General features: G+C 41.8%; 2 protein-coding genes across 2 annotated transcripts in view; one reads left to right on the forward strand and one right to left on the reverse strand.

Moving 5' to 3' along the window:
- Positions 1 to 543: 543 nt before the first annotated feature.
- On the reverse strand, positions 544 to 10,770 carry LOC130385739 (dnaJ homolog subfamily C member 11). Its single transcript, XM_056594417.1, has 16 exons — positions 10,640 to 10,770; positions 9,302 to 9,431; positions 8,141 to 8,214; positions 7,793 to 7,894; positions 7,577 to 7,705; positions 7,329 to 7,451; positions 6,727 to 6,800; positions 6,450 to 6,639; positions 6,215 to 6,300; positions 5,876 to 5,992; positions 5,223 to 5,378; positions 4,921 to 4,990; positions 4,478 to 4,535; positions 3,192 to 3,334; positions 2,293 to 2,422; positions 544 to 1,533 (listed from the first exon to the last, which is right to left on the reverse strand). The coding sequence occupies exons 1-16, from the start codon at positions 10,709 to 10,711 to the stop codon at positions 1,508 to 1,510; spliced, it is 1,680 nt and encodes a 559-aa protein (XP_056450392.1). The 5' UTR covers positions 10,712 to 10,770; the 3' UTR covers positions 544 to 1,507.
- A 1,060-nt stretch (positions 10,771 to 11,830) lies between these two features.
- Positions 11,831 to 16,471, forward strand: part of LOC130385789 (uncharacterized) — a 92,599-nt gene continuing 87,958 nt past the window's right edge. The window contains exons 1-2 of the mRNA XM_056594488.1: positions 11,831 to 11,892; positions 15,700 to 15,801. Coding sequence (XP_056450463.1) covers positions 11,868 to 11,892; positions 15,700 to 15,801 — 127 coding nt within the window. The 5' untranslated portion in view covers positions 11,831 to 11,867. The remainder of the gene's footprint in view (positions 11,893 to 15,699; positions 15,802 to 16,471) is intronic.

Genomic DNA, 16,471 nt, shown 5'->3' on the forward strand with positions numbered 1-16,471 from the left:
GTTGGGTGAGGGACCGATGATTGGCAGGAAGGGGATACAACAGGTGAAGATGAAACATATTTACTGTCTGATCAACTTACAATAGGTCAGGCAGGGAGGGTGATAAGTGCAGGGCAGATATGTCATCATGTTAACTGTTTGATAAACTAATGGTGGGTGCAGGCAGCCAGGGCTCTGGCAGGGAGGAGAATGAAGTCAGAACAAGGCGAAACCATATAAATTGTTAGGGATGAATACATTCTTCATAGGGTTTCCCTAAACTCCCCTTGGTTAGGTAAAATCCGGTACTTACCCTACGACACAGGACTCATTATTATGAGTCTCTCTGGATAAAACATATTTTGTTAACTATCTGCAGGACAGAAACATTGAACATAATTTAGAATTCCTTATTAACTAAAACAGCATTAAGTCCATCTTCTATTTATCAAGTGGTGTTTTCATTTTTTGTGTAAAGCAAAAATGTAAGCTTCACGTTTGTATAATTTTTATAACGTAATTACAAAATCGAAGTTCAGAAATCGTTAAATCAAATTCATAGGGAACAATCTACCAATCTGCTTTTCGAAGCTTGCGGCAGGGCTCACACCTTTTAAAACATAAAAAAAAGAATATTTCAGGGGCATCTCAGGACCGCACAACAACCGCACAAACCCATTGATAGCAGTTTAATTACACCAACATGTATTTTCTCAAATACAAAAAAGGTTTTGAGACCCAATTAGAAACAGCATGTACAGGGACACATGGTATATTTTGATCATTATATTATTTGAGTACGGTTCTTATGCAAGCACTAAATGAAATGCGTCATTTTTTTGTATTTTTATTGGATAACACAACACTTTAACTTGAAACATGGGCTGGTGTATTTTAAAATATTTACTTTTCAGGTTTTCCAGGAGGGGAAGCCAATATAGAAATATAATATTCATTACAGAGTACATTACTGCTTTTCCAGAACACCTTGTCAGACCTTTAAAGTATACTACTTATACTTTAAGATCAGACTTATAGATTAATACAGTGAATGGTTAAGGCATTGTTGTAATCCAACCTCTTCTCATTATGGCAGATTGAATAGCACACATGAAGAGGCCAGAATGACTTGAGTAACCAAGACAACATGAGATTCACTTTTTAATATTATGGCAATATACCAATTTTAATTCATGTCTTCAATCACATAGGCACTGCAGTGTTGTTTACAGTACAGTACAATGCAACCTGACTGTACATCACGAGCCCTACCAGAAATACACAAGTACCGAGAAGCTTATTGATTTTGGTGTCGCCTTCGTATTTCCAGCAGGCCACAACTCCTGTCTGTGGAGTTACACTCAAGGCTGGCTGACTCCTCTCTGTATATTTCGAAGACCAGTTGAACAAAAAGGAAAAACGCACAAACTCTTAAGAAGTTCAATCCATTTTGTATCTTAAAAAAAGAAAAAAAAAGAACCAGAAAAAAGTTGTCTGGTTGAACGATGTCTCTTGTATATTTGAGGTCTCATGTGTCATTGTCGATCCTGTGAGCTGAAATTGAAAATAAATAAAAAATAAATCACTGTTAACATGAAACACAATTAGGGAGCAGAATAGGAATCTTATACTGCTGTATGCAACATCTGAGAGATACAATGAGGGAGAGAGCAGAAAGAGAGCAAGACCTTTGAAATCACAAGCCTAAAAAAACCTCCCTCCCTCCCTTCTCGTTTCCCAGCCATCTTGTTTCTGGTAATATGATAATGCTGTGTGAGCGCATGTGATTGACATGCAAGGTTTGCATTCCTGAAACCAATCAGAGCAGAGGTCCTGATTGGTTTAAAATGACCCAGGAGCAGTCAAAATCTAATTAGTCTCAAATACAGAGGTGAGTTAACCAGAACATACATCCTCACAGAGCATTTCATTCACTTACAGCGGACAGAAGTTGTTTCTCACAAATTACGTTCAAATTAAAGCTCTAAAATTGAACGGACAGCTCCTCTAACCAATATGTTTCAATTAACGAAAACATTTTCATCACAAGTTAAGAGATTTCTAATTGATATGTATTAATCTATGCCTAATAATGATACTTGGTAAAGTGAGACTTATTTGGGGGGATTTCACAATGCTATGAACTACATTACTGTTCAATACTGAAGTGCATTTCCCTCCGTACTGATAAACACACAAAGAAACCAAGCGGGTCAGACGGTGTCAGTTCAGCAGTGCTTCCCCAACCGTTGTGTCAGGGAGTGTCATCATGCCATCAGCTCTCTACCATAGGAGTGCAGTAAAGATGCTTACATTGCTTTGGTATCCTGAGTGGTTCAGTGTCCCCTGACAGGACCTGATGCATGACCCCCCGGAACTGGTAGAGCACCTTCAGGCACTTCTCCTCCCCCACGCAGGCGTCATAGAAGCCGGGCAGCCCTGACTGGAAAAGGCAACTCAAGGTCAACTGCCATTGGCACAGAGAAGCACCCTTTGACCTATGTTTACCAAACAACCCAATAAGTACTGGAAGATATTTTAGTTTGTTTTTTTTAGCAACTATTTCGGTGAAAACTGAGAAACATTAGGTAAGAATAATAATAATTGACGTAGAATCATTCGTAGATAATTTCACCTTAACCTCTAACATAACACACTCCTTAACACTAGGAAAATATGAATATTTTTCACAGTTTTCGCTCAGCAAAATCCCAAAAGAGATGCAATATACACATTTGACATATTTCCAAGCTGCAATGTGGATACAAATTCTTCTCAAACAAACATGCAGTGAACATGTTCCAACTTATTGTTCAAACATACATGCATTCTAGCCAGATAGTTCAGTGCATTGTGTCCATAGATAAATCCCAGAGGAATATGTCTCTCAAATGTCACAATCTAAATAGAAATATCTAAATGTCTGAGTTATTGGGTCGGACAGACATCGCCATATGTGCTGTGGAGTTATCAACTGCTGGAGTCCTTATAGCAACATCATAGATAGATTATGTTACAGATCTTCCAAATGCAAGAAAATCAAACTACCGTCTGTCTGCCTGCCCGTCTTTCATAAGCTCTCAAATAGGCTGAGCTGGGTTGTGGGTGTCCGGGCAGCCCTACCGCGCATGTAGCATAGGTAGTGGTGGGCTGATGTAGTGGCACTCCGATACGGTTTGGCCACGTGCGGAGGGTGCTCATGGTGGCCCTACCTTTGTGGCCTCAGTGAGGATGAGCTTTGAGTCTTTCACCAGGCACTGAAGAGGTACGGTCACATCGATGACCTTGGCCCTTTCGTGTTTCTTACTGTTGTCTGTGACAAACTTGCCATACCATGCGTTGAGAATGATTAGACCTAAAAAACAAAATAATGAGATTGACATTACAAAATAATCTGCTGGGTTTTACCCAACAGATACGAACAACAAAACGTGTTAATTATATACAAAATATAATGAAATCAAGTGTTCAATAGGCAAGTCTGTGGCCTTGAACAACTTTGAGCACAGCATGTAAACTGCATTATCTTTATACAGAACTAATTTAGTTGTACATTGGGAGGGACATTGATACCAGATGATTAGAACGGACGCGATAGAGCCAGGAATCTTTCACAGAAAAATCCTGACCAACTTTGTTCTTGGACTTGGCAAGGGTTCTAAAAGATCCAAGAGTACAACAAGAGTTTCAAAGTTCAGAGGTAAAAGTTGAGGATCAAGCACTTGATTAAGGGCAGGAGAAGCTTCATGTCTATTGTGAACAGAACAGGCAGCCATTGAGATGGGGAGCGAGGTGTGAGAACATGAAGCAGTATTCAGCACAAAAACCACTGAGTGAGATTTTGCCTGGTTTACCGTATTACTCGATGCGTTTAGTTGAGGAGTCATTTACCGAGCTCTTGCAAATGCATCAAAACCTGGAGTGCCAGTGATTGAAATCCTCAAGCAATTTGGACAAAGGCTTATTTTTTTACTCACAAGTTGCTTCATTTAATCAGTATGCAGCAAAGAATGAGAAAACACAATTAATGTCTAATTTGAGTACCTTAGGTACTACTGATTTTCATTAGAATAAGAGTACTACATTAACTCTGAGATGTCGGTGTGTGCTTGTCATTAGCTGCGACTTCACCAACTTGCAGGACATGTCCCTGCCTAAGGGTACCTGCGCGGACAACAATTACAGCAGTCACTGCAACCACCGCAGTGTATGACCAGTGGCACGCCAATTACCGCTCATTGTAATAGTGGCATCATAATTAGCACTTGCCTTAATAGGGTTACAAAGGTCATCTCTAAGACAGAGAGCCAATGTATGAGAATTATTTGTTTAAAGAGGAACGCATCAAACGGAGCGGTGAAAATACATGTACACATAAATAAATATCTGAATCGGCCGAATAGTTGAATCAAATAATAATGAAATACAAACATGTAATCAAATATGCAGACATAAAAACAATGCAATGCTTTCACAGCCAGGCGCACACAGCCCTTACCCATTCTGGACTCCTCAGCTTCAATAATCCTGCGCACAGACTCCTGCATCAGCAAGACCTTCATAGGAAAGCAATGGAGAGAGATAAATGTGGTTAGACTTCCCATGAGACTGAATTTACTGCAATTCTACCATCACCACTGTACTCATTACGCAGGCACTTTTATCAAGTGGTTTTTAAAAAATGTAATTCATTTACAGGTAAGGGGTAGGCCTCATGCTCAAGGATGCCTACAGGTAGACAACGGACATCAGGGAATCTAACACCGAACCTGTCGGCCACCATTATGGCTGGTAGCTACATCTGGCCAAATATAATACGACTGATGCAGCTTAACAAATGTCATGAGACAGACTAATATTTGGGATGTTTATGCACACCACACTGCGTCTACATGCTGGGAGCCCAAACGACCGCTAATTGCTGGGCTGTAGTGAACTCACAGAAGACTCCGCTTCTTGCCTCTTCCTGGCGATGTCAGTTGCAGAGCTCTCCCGCTGCTTCTCCAAGTCCCTGTTAAGTAGAGAAAGAAAAGAATATCCCTCCTCCTTAGATCACAGCTAGATGTTGGGCTGCCTGTGAACCTCTATTAAAACAAAAAAATACTTTGCTTTTGACAGGCTCAAAGTAGAGCTAATTCAGTCAACAGCAAGAGACGGCTTTGGTTTGAATGGGTTAATCAGTATTTGTATTGCACTGCAAGAGAGGAGGGGGGAAGAGCGTATGAGAGAGGGTGCTGGCTTACTGTTCCTTCTGAGAATGCAGGTAGGGTCTGATCACCAGCCGCTGAATGGCGAGGTAGAAGACGAGTGGTCCGACGGTAGCATAAAACACTGCGCTGGGCAGGAGCTGATCGGTCAGGTGGATGGGGAAGAAATAGGTCTGACTGGCTCTGTTCAGCCTGTGGGAAGAGACACACACAATGCAGCAAACAGAAACGCATTGGGAAGATATTCTGATTGGAGAGCGTCTTTTTCTAAACTTAACAAATTATTGATCCCATTCCTTTAATTCAGGTAAAATAGTTTGAAGGACGACTATAAACTAATGCAGTCAAATATGGAAAGAGGTTCAAATTGATCAGCATAATGGCATATTTAACACTCCTTTGATCTAAAGCAAATATATACCATTGTACTGCATTCCAACAATTGCTAATCTTCATCAGATAGAACACAGCAATAAGTGACATCTACAGTAATATCTGACATGAAGACAGCTCAGTGTTAAGTTATATGATCCATAATGAAGTGAGCTCAGATTTAAGTTTGATCTATGGTAACTTCTGACAGGGAGGGAGTGCAGTGTTAAATAACATCTGACTTGAAGAGGGCTTAGTTTGAAGTTGAATCTTTGGTAACATCAGACAGGAAGAGAGCTCAGTGCGGTTGTGCTCACTTGATCTTGAGGGAGACACCGTGGGGGACTCCAACGCTGACCGTGGCCCCCAGGACGCTGTGTCGGCTGATCTTCCTCTCCGCACCGTACTCCACCATAGTCCCGAAGAAGCCCGATCTGACCCAAAGAAAAGAAGCTCAACCTCCACGCTCCAAATTTGTCCTCTCAAATCATCTCCAACGTACTCAATGAGAACAAAGAATCGGGATGCTTTGAAAATGAATGAATGATGACTATTTACATTAGTTAGGCTTTAATTAGAGCCTTTATGTCACACACAGTATTAAAGATGGATGACAAGAGTGCATAGAGTAGATGTTACTTGTTGTGAGAACATACTTTATGGAGCCTTTTATTTTGGTCTGGTCTTCATCCTGGAATTTGTACTGATAGCTCGTCATCACAAAGCAGTGAGGGATGCCAAGCTGCAAAAAATAAGTATAATCATTATTCGAAAGGCAGGAAGGCGATGTAACCATATCTAGTATGTGATCAATCCTCCTAGTTTGACTGAACTGCTGCATGATGCAATTGGGGGGTTTAATATAGTAAAGGCTGACATCCAAACACTGACCTGCAAGGCAAAGGTGAAATGGCTGGTTTTGGTGTCTCTGACAATGCTGGTGTTCATGGAGGACTGGGTTCCCCAGCGCCACTGTAGGTAGCCCATGGTGTTCTTGTCCAGATGACGGGCCAGAACAGTGGTCGCCCCGGGTCGCACGCCCCGGGACGAGAACTGAAGGCCACACTGAGCAGTCGCGAAGCTAGCGGAGGGAAGACATGAGCTTTCAAAATGTATGCTTGAGTATAACTTTTAGCTAATTGTCCACTTCTACTGCTTCTGCACGAACCATCGTGGTGTCAGGTTTCTAAAGAGTTTCATCCCAAGGAGAGGTCCATGGGTGTCTCCAGCGCCAAATTCCAGCTGTGTACACATAAACAATCATTAGACCTTTGCGAAGAATCTATCACTTCATGAATGGTGGAAGAATTTAACAATTCTAATTAATCTCACATTATCTCCCAACAGTTACAAGCATTTACAGTACAGGTGTCATTTGATGTGCATAGTTGTGAGGAGCACGGTCCTAGTATCATTTATCATAATACAGCTCCAATGACAGTCATTCGTGTTGAAGCTTTGTGGATAAACTTGAAGATGGACAGTTCGGATTGCTCCCAACAATCAGAAACGACTTTCACTTAATGAAATGCAATGAATGAATGAAATCAAGGGAGAGAGCAGAGGAGAGAGCACCCAAATGAATCTTGCAGAGAAGAGGAATAAAGTAATTAAAGTCACAAAACAAGTGTCAAGTCAGAGTTAACATGTACGTCAGGAATAAAAACTTCAGATGTGAGACGACAGCTAAGCACACAAACTTTGTTAAAGATAGAAAGGCTCGCCAATAATGGTGATAAGTCAAGTTGACACTCAAGAGCATGTTCTGACCTCTCCCCAGCCCTTGGCTGAAGTGACTCTTCTCAAGGCCAAGTTAATGTTACCCCCTCCAGTTCCATTTTGTGTTGACAAGGAGCCAGACAAAATAGCAGTGTCTGTTGTTGTAAGAGGTGCCTACAAGAAAGAACAAAAAGCCACCAGTTATAAATTGCCTTCTAACAAAGTTGTCTCAGACAACTTCTGGGCTACACATGTTTTCTGTACTAATACAATTTGATCTGTTGGCTACAAACCATTACCTCTATAGATTGCGATATGTGCATTTTGTTGATCTCCACTTGCGGGTAACTTCCGCTGACCACATCCTCATAGTCTTCATCGTATCGGTCAAAGAGGTCTGTGGCATCGATGCCTACACTGATCAATCCCTATAAGAACAACAAATCAATTAAAACATTTTTTTATGTTAATAATATACATTGAAGCGATGAACCCGCCTCCTGCCCTCATCCCACCTTTGGATTAGTCCTTTGTTGAAGCCTCCTCTCCTCTCGCTCTTTGTGAAGGCGCTCGTACTCCTCGCGGATCTCTACAGGTGTTCTTTTCCTCTCCACAACCTGCACATGTGGAAATGTGTCAATGGAGACCTTCAGAGCTCAGCCACAACCATGACAGACAATGTTCTGGGAGTGTCTGATTGTTGATGATGGTACAAAAGTTTGATGTTGTAACACACAGTTGGTGGACATAATTAACGTTTTGCAGTACAAATCAACCCAATGCCTGCTGTTTCTCCATAATATTCTACAATGCGTTTCTCATTCTGCAGTGAGAGGCATCTCTTCCTGAGAATAGATGCTTACCTCCCATCCTTCCACATCCAGTCCTCTCTTTCCATAGATATCGTATATTGCCCGCGCCTGAGGGTCGCTGAGTACTACAGAGTAATACAGATAACCAGCAATTATTTAAAAGGGCAGCAGATTTACAAAGAACAATTTCAGATGCGTTATTGTTACAGGTGGTAACGCAGGGCTCCAGACTAACTTTTTCCTTGGGTGCACTGGTGCGCCTAAAGTTTTAATTTGGGTACACCAGCACGCATTTATGGTGCACCCAAGTTTTGAGTTGTTGACGGGGGGGGGGGGGGGGGGGCGTTGAACCGTGCCTGCCTTGCGCTGAGTTGTTGACGGGGGGTGGGGGGGGGCGTTGGACCGTGCCTGCCTTGCGCTGAGTTGTTGACGAGGGGGGGGGGGGGGGGGGGGCAACCGGGCAACTGCACCGGTTGCACTGTCGATATTTACTAATATTTTGACCATTAAATAAATGCCTTAAATAAATGCCGAATCTGTATCTCTCATAAAGAATATCGTCAGACAATGCTAAGGGATCGGTTCTGTCCCGAAAAACCCTCTGTCTCCGGAGAGACGCCTGTACGATAAGTGCGCCGTGGTCCATGAGAACACCCACAAATGGTGACGCCATTATCGGAGGAGAGGCTAGGAAGCTGCGCACGCCGATATAAGTAGCCGATCTCCGGGTAGACTCGCTGAAAAGCTGCTCCCGACCAGGTTTGGTTGCGAGCGTAAGTCACCAATGGTGATACAGCGACGCTTAAAGAGATCAACTTTCATGGTACAGCTAACCCAGGCTTTCAGCTCAACATACCTCGCTAACCCTCTAATCGAGCTTCGTAGTACAAGCCCCTGGATTGGGCTTCGCGGGTTTATTTACCGGCGTTGCTATCGTTACCGGTCTTGCGTGTTCCAACGGTTTATTAGGTATCTAATAAATCGCTGTCTAATCAATACTTCATTCACTGCCTCTTCTGTGGTTATTACAATATTATGAATAGACTGCTCTGTAAAAAAATAAAATAATTATAATTATACCAGATACATTTTCAGTCGCACCGGTGCGCCCAAATAAAATATTTGGTCGCACTACCCCGAATTCTAGGCGCATGTGCGCCCAAATTAGGCGCACTCTGGAGCCCTAACGGGTTATTCATAAACTTGCCTTACCTTCATAAGCTTGGTGTACAAGGTTAAAGAGCTGTTCGGCTTGTAGTTTCAGCTCAGGGTCCCGGTGCTTGTCAGGGTGGTAAATCATACATAGCCTTCTGTATGCTGCCTTCAGCTCATCCTGTGTTGCCTGAAATAATGACATTTAGCAAATTTACAAATTGGTACATGTAAGAGGTAAATAAGAGGAAGTCCTTAAGAACTCATGGCAATGTGAACTAATTATAATACAATTAGAGTGGTTGAGGCAAGAATACAGTCCATAACTCCATGATGGTGAATCTGATTGGGTGTCCTACAGTGTGTTACATAGGAGATAATGCTGTCAAAGTTAATAGACAAGTGAAAACCTTAATGGGAACGGTTCAGGAACATGTTCAGGATTGTGTTAAATGTGTTGCTAACTGATAACTGCGCTGATTACTGAACCCTTTGATTGGAAAATAGCGAGGTAAACATCATTGACAGACATAATTCATACATTGACATCCTTCACTGTGCTAGGGAAAATAAAACTCTAGCCCGATATGTTACCCACACTTGTTATTGCACTATGTCACTGGGTCATATTAGCGAGTCCATTGAAAACAGTGAGATAGAATGACATTATGTTGGGCCCACCACAGCTCAACAAATAAACAAAACTACTCTGGTCACCAGGAGTATCAACATTACATAGAAGGTAACAGTAGTAGTAACGCAACAGTTAACTTGGGTTAATATCGTTACAAGGGCGGCAGTATGTACAGCATATATGGTATGTGACCATGAATCGTAGTATAGTACATTAATCAGTAATAGTTAATACAAATAAGACATTACAAATCGTATAGAATACGGCATGGCGTTATGAGTGTCTCGTTTTTACTCAAATAAAGTTAATGAACACCAGGCCCCACTTAGTTAGTCATTTCGAGTGCAAGGGAAAGCAGTGAGCTGGGGGATGGTGGATGTAATGCCCCCGAAGTGTCTCCGTTCTCTGCTGAACATATGCTCTCGGCATATTGTCTATACGTGTGAAAGACTGCCGGGAAAAACTGAATTTACAGCAAGAGCTTATAAGAGATACGAATACTTAAAGCAAACGAAACAAAATAAAAATAGTCTACAATTGAATGTATGCGTCTGCCAGATAGTATATGACATACAGGGAGACCAGAGCACAACTCTGAACTGTCAGAGAAAAAAAAAATCAATGTCGAGGGTCACTTGTTAGCACACGGCTAACGTTAGCTCAAACTGGACGCATGTGGAGCCAATTCCGGACGCTTAACTCTCCTAAAAGGTTAACATATGCAAGAACAAACAGTTTTTGTAACAGACAATCGCATACTCTACCTCTCTCCTGACGTTTAGCAGCGAATAGTAATCATCATTGTCAATCTCATCATCTTCCAAGGCGGACGCCATGTTTACAACCTGTCATGCCTTCCTCGAATAGTCAGGGTGTGGGGGCTCCACGGTCGCCCCCTTGTGGTTTGGATGACTACCAACATTTATTTTGACAACAAATTTATAAATTGCTGCGATTATGCTGAAAATGTAAATTCAAAGTGTCAAATGCAAGAATTATTTTACATTAATATGTTCTCGTCAGGAGAAGGCCTATGTCATTGGGACTCTTATGGATCGTAAATGTGTAGAAAGTGGATTTCTTATTTCTTATATATGGTTCAATTATAAAGTCCTGAAAATCACTTTTCCTTGAAAATCACTTGATCGCTAAACTACACAGATAAGACTTTGGCACAGGCCATTGACGCGCAACAAATATAACCCAGAATATTACATAGTTGCATTAACGAACTACATTCATGCAACGAATACCTTGAATATTTAACATAATCAATTCCACATTTGTAAATTAAAGTACATTTAACCTATTGCATTACGGCCAACGCATAATCACCGTCTTTGTTATTTTAATGAGCGCCTTCACTCGGTGCGCCTGCGTCATACGGTCCTGCCCTCAGAAGGGGAACTGTTCATTCAGCACCACCAAGTATCCAACACAGCCTCCACACCGCAATGAGTTGGAGCCTTCGTCTGCCCTCTCCGACATCTTATGGCTTATTGCCCCTTATGATCCGCTCCCCTATGGCTCCAAACATGGAAAAAAATATGCATTTGTAATCTAGACCTTTTTTTGTATTCGTACTTCTACAGTTACTTAGTCTTTTTCATCCCTGGACACAACAATGCAGAGTTAGAATTAGGATATTGAGTGCATATATATATCCTTGATATGGCAAAGCCATATCATATATATTATACTACAATAGATGGTTTATTAAGCATATATAGGGAGATACCATGTACTATCAGTAGTAGGGTACTGAGGTGTCTTTATGCCGTTGTTTAATAGTTTCATATGAGATGTGATTTTTTTTCACGCTGTCACAAGTCCAGCTTTTCATTGTCACTCATTTACTCCCAGCCAATGGTAAGTGTGCATTTGGTTGGACTCGCCGCTGCTTCTCGAGTCCCTCCTCGTGCTCAACTCGCTGTGCACGCGCGTGGTACCCGCGGTCGTGAGGAGGAGGACGATGTTGCGCGTGAAGGGGAAATGGCTGCCGAAAACAAGCCGGAAGGTAAGAGAAATATAATAGGATTCAATTTAACACAATGACTGTTATATGATGTAGAACAGTTCCAAGTCATGGGAAATGAACAAACATGTAAAGATAAGTGAAGGTTTTTGTCCAATACCGCTCCGGTATTTTCTTCCGTAAAAAGGCAGCTAAACGTGGAGACGTTACCTAGCCGGCTAATATTAGCTTGCATTCTAGCCAGCTACTATTCCCATCGTAGCCCACACACGGGGACAAATAGTCAGGGTGATCAAAGTACCATGTCGTCACTGAACTGAGCTGAGCCCTCTGCGAGATAACCAACAATTGAACGAGTTAACAACATTACTAAGTAAATGACAACATGTCATCTCCATCGACCCAACTTCTTTCATACCCATGGCTCTCAGAAGCGGGTTGTATTTTTAGTTACCCCGTCAATAGGCTCGATGTCGGCGCGGTTTAATTATAGTTTGTTTTGTTGGCATTAAGTCGCTGGTTATATTCGATAATATTCACTCCGTTTTAAACCCAACAATGCATCATGAAATAGAAATGTTGTTATATACTTGTAAGCGTTTATGTGGATTTATTTTTTGGGACAGTTTCCCCAGCGAAGTAGCGCGACAGATCTCAACGTTTATGTTTTAAAACTACCGGTTAATACCGCGATGCATGCCCTCAAAAACTAGCGTCAAGCGCTTCGATAGCGGGTTGTTTCACGCTTCTGGGATGGGATGCCTCCACACCATGGAGCGGCGGAGGAGGAGAGGATGGAGTTGGATTTCCAAGCGCGCGCCTGGAGCCCACATTACATTAGACTACTTTACTGGTGGAAAACGTTCCTATTTTACCTATTGGATGTGGCGACACGCTAAACAAGATGTATAAATCTAAACCTCAGCAGGGTGGCAAATTAATTATAATAATTTACATGGAAAAAAATGTAGCGAATAAGGACGAGAGGACGTTAATTAGGAGAATATCATTTTCGACATTTCCATGTTTGATGACAAAACTTTCTGAGTAAATGATGGACTCGAATACAGTAGGCCTAACGGGGTTTGAGATGTTTCCGTTTCACTCATCTCTGTCTGTAATATATTATTGATGCAGCGCCATTAAAGACAATGTTTTCTCAAACCTTTGGACAAAACGGATCTATTGATATAGTCGCCCATTGGACTTTGCTAGGTTTATCTTGGTGTTTCCTAAGGTAGTAAAAAACTTTTTGGGGAGTGACCCTTCATTTGTTAGATTTTAATTTTTTCTAAACGGAATGGTTAAACGTGATATTTGAAGCAGGCTTCATCAAATTCATTTTTTATTTATGTTGGAATGTTTGTCCACTTATTCAAACGTATGCATATTTGTATCCGTCTTATTTTTGCTAACACATTTGAGGTGAGGCCATACCCTTAGCCAAATTGACCATTTATGAAAACAGAAGAGTTATGTCGAAAGAAAAAGTCCACAAATAAATATGGCATTATATTAACCCTGTTCTTTTACAATCCAAAAATGTATGTACATCGTTATGAACTGAAAAAATTGGTAGATGTGTTTCATCTTAATATGTAAGGTCAACAATATTGATTTATAAAAAATAATGATCGCTGGACATGTTTTTAGGGCGTCAGTGTGCCAGCCTTTGAACAAATCTCCACTAGGAGGTGGTATTGAGCTTTAAAAGTTGGGTTCTTAACACTTATTTGTTTGCAGGATCTGTCTGTATGACAAAACATGAAGACATCTGGTTTTATGAAAGTAATGACTTTGCTGTGGCGTATAAGCCCAATGCATTCATCCATATTGCTGGACTTAACAAATAGGCAGACACTTAATCATTCCTGTGCTTCTCTGTCAAAGCCTTCATTGAAACGACTGACTTGAAACTCCCACTGGTGAACAGGTTAAGTTATTTTTGGTGTTCCTCTGAGGTCGGTCAGTAAGGAGGTGTGGGAGGAGGATAGGAGAAGCTCGTACGTTCACATCCTTGCAATGATGTCACACACAAAACAGGCCTGCGAATATAGAGCGTGCTAGGATGGGTCCTTAGTTATGACTCCAATCTGCTTTAGCATTGGTTACAGATAAAATAGTACATTTGTAAGTAAAACTTAATTCCACTGATAATAGTTAAGACAATTTCCCTGTGGGCCGGGACGCCACATATAGATCCGAACAGCCTCTACTTAACCTTTTTGTCCTTGAGCTATGGGAGCCGGTGCGCGGGCTGCACTGTGTACAGCAATCATTCTCGGTTGTTTGGCAGGTCTTATGATGGCCCATAACAAACCTGGGTCACTTCTTGTGTTAAGCCCAGGGGGCATGACCCAGTCTCGCTTAGTGGTATAATGTTTACATCCTGGGGTACTTTTCTCCCGCCTAAATGATTGTCAGGCCTCCAGAGGACTTATTTTTTTCCCCACACTCATAAAAGCCGGTGTGGAGCTGCTAGTAGAAGAACAAGTCCTGCAGGGCATTGGGATGGCAGGTTTGATCTGTCTTGTACAGAGTCTGCTTTGGGTAGAGCCACTATACAGGCAAGGGTTTTTATGAAGAATTGGGAGCTTCAACTTTTTTAGGACGAGACCTAAATTGGGAAATATTTAGCTCAGTGTGGGGACTCGGATCATTTGTAAACAAGGCCTGCTAGTGCTTGTGTTATTTTGGGAGCCATTATAAACAGGATTTTGGTTTCAAAATATACTCTCCTTAACTCGATTATTTGTTCTGTGAGCCTTTATAAAACAGCTTTACTTCGAAAGAAGCAGAAATAGAAAGCGAAACTCAGTACAGCTCTCATACATGTGAGTTTAGAAGGTTTGCTGCTACCCACTATATTATAACCGGGCCACAAACAATCAGACTTCTGCTGACAGCATAAACCCCCCAAAATATACTTTTGTTTTTCTTGCTCTATCAATTCAGCTAATGCCATTACCTCACAAAGCCTATTTCTTTTATTTACAAGTTAGTGGAGCATAAGAAGTTTTTTAAGATTGTATCATTTCATTCAAAGTTTAAGGTGAAGCAGCAACAAATCATCAAGTAAGCATACAGTCCGCCATTAACTCGCAAAAGTGCTTGTACAGCAATGTTATAATAATAATAGAAAAACAATAAAAACGCTCTCCACTCTTTAGTCAAGAAGTAAAAATGTAACCTCGCCGTGCTCTCACTCAGATGTCTCACTCCTCCACTTTTATGTGAATCCTGCTGCAGATTCTTCTTTTGTCTGCCGCTAATTCAATTAGTGAGGTATGGATAGATGGGCCGCAGGTCCAGCCTGTGGTCGCTGAGACGTATCCTTCCTAATGCCTTGTCTCTAACAGACCCTTACGGGCTGCCTTGCATGGCCTGCTCCCATTGATCCCATCGATTCATCCAGTTTACTACTGATGTGATGTGGAATGTTATTGACCCTAATCAAATGGAGCCACAGCAGCATTTGAGGCTGATTGCGGGCCCTATTGCCTGTCGATAGGGACCCCTTCCGAACTCGTGTGATAAATGCATGCCTTGGAACAAGTGATGAATTAATCACCTGATGACTTGATGACTTAAAGTGATAAAGTGATACATTTATAATTATTGTTATTGTTATTGTTGTTACTATTATTAATTACTATATTGTTTGTTTTAAACTATTGCTAGATTTTCGTGTTTCTGTGTGTTGTGTGTTGATTGCAACTGTAATCTAAATGTGCTGTCCCCACTGTGTGCAGATATGTTTGCATGGTGGAGGGCAGCAAAGAATTCATAGGGACAGGAGAAAGTTTATTTTGCTCCATGCTATATACTTCTCTCTTTGCTCCCCTGAAGGATTGAAGAAAGTTCGAAATCCGGATCGAATGTACAGAACAGCAGTGTGTTATGCTGGCCATGGTCCACCTAAGAGTATCAGTGATGACACAGAGATGAACAGTAAGAGCTATTCATACCTGCATCGTTCCTACAAGAGGCCACTAGCTGGCCACTGTGTTATGACTTCATCTGTTTATCCATTAACCTTTTCATTCCATCCTCCTATTCACAAGACCTCGTATCTACCACACACACATCCCATCCCGTGCTCTCCTCCATCTCCTCATCCTCTCCACCCCCTCCCTCCAGGTGCTCCTCGTGCAGGAGTGCGTGCTGTTGATTCAAGTGTGTGCTTTACAGGATCATGTCCTCAAAGCTGTAGTGTTGTTGTTAACTAGGAGTGATTGTTTCAGGTTGAGGCCAGGGATCAGGACCCGAGCAAACCCCTCAGAGAGAATGGCAGCATGTTGAGCCATTCATTATTATAGCCATTAATACATGGGCCTCGTCCACACTGCTCCCCAGACCAACATGCCTGGGAAGGTAAACCCACGTTAACAACTTGACTGCTGAAGTTTCACAGAAACAGAAGTCAAAGTTACGTTGGTTACACTACTATGGCAAGATACAATTTGCCACTCGGTTTCTGGGGCTGTGCTCCATGGGAATAACAGGCAGGGTGCAGAGTACAAAGACACCCTGTCGTCCTAGCTGGGATTTCTCTTCACTTCTGAAGCCCAACTTCAATATCAATGGAATTATACACGCTGATAAACCAGGAATATTTACA

Source organism: Gadus chalcogrammus, chromosome 1, assembly GCF_026213295.1.
Source record: "Gadus chalcogrammus isolate NIFS_2021 chromosome 1, NIFS_Gcha_1.0, whole genome shotgun sequence".
NCBI lineage: Eukaryota > Metazoa > Chordata > Actinopteri > Gadiformes > Gadidae > Gadus > Gadus chalcogrammus.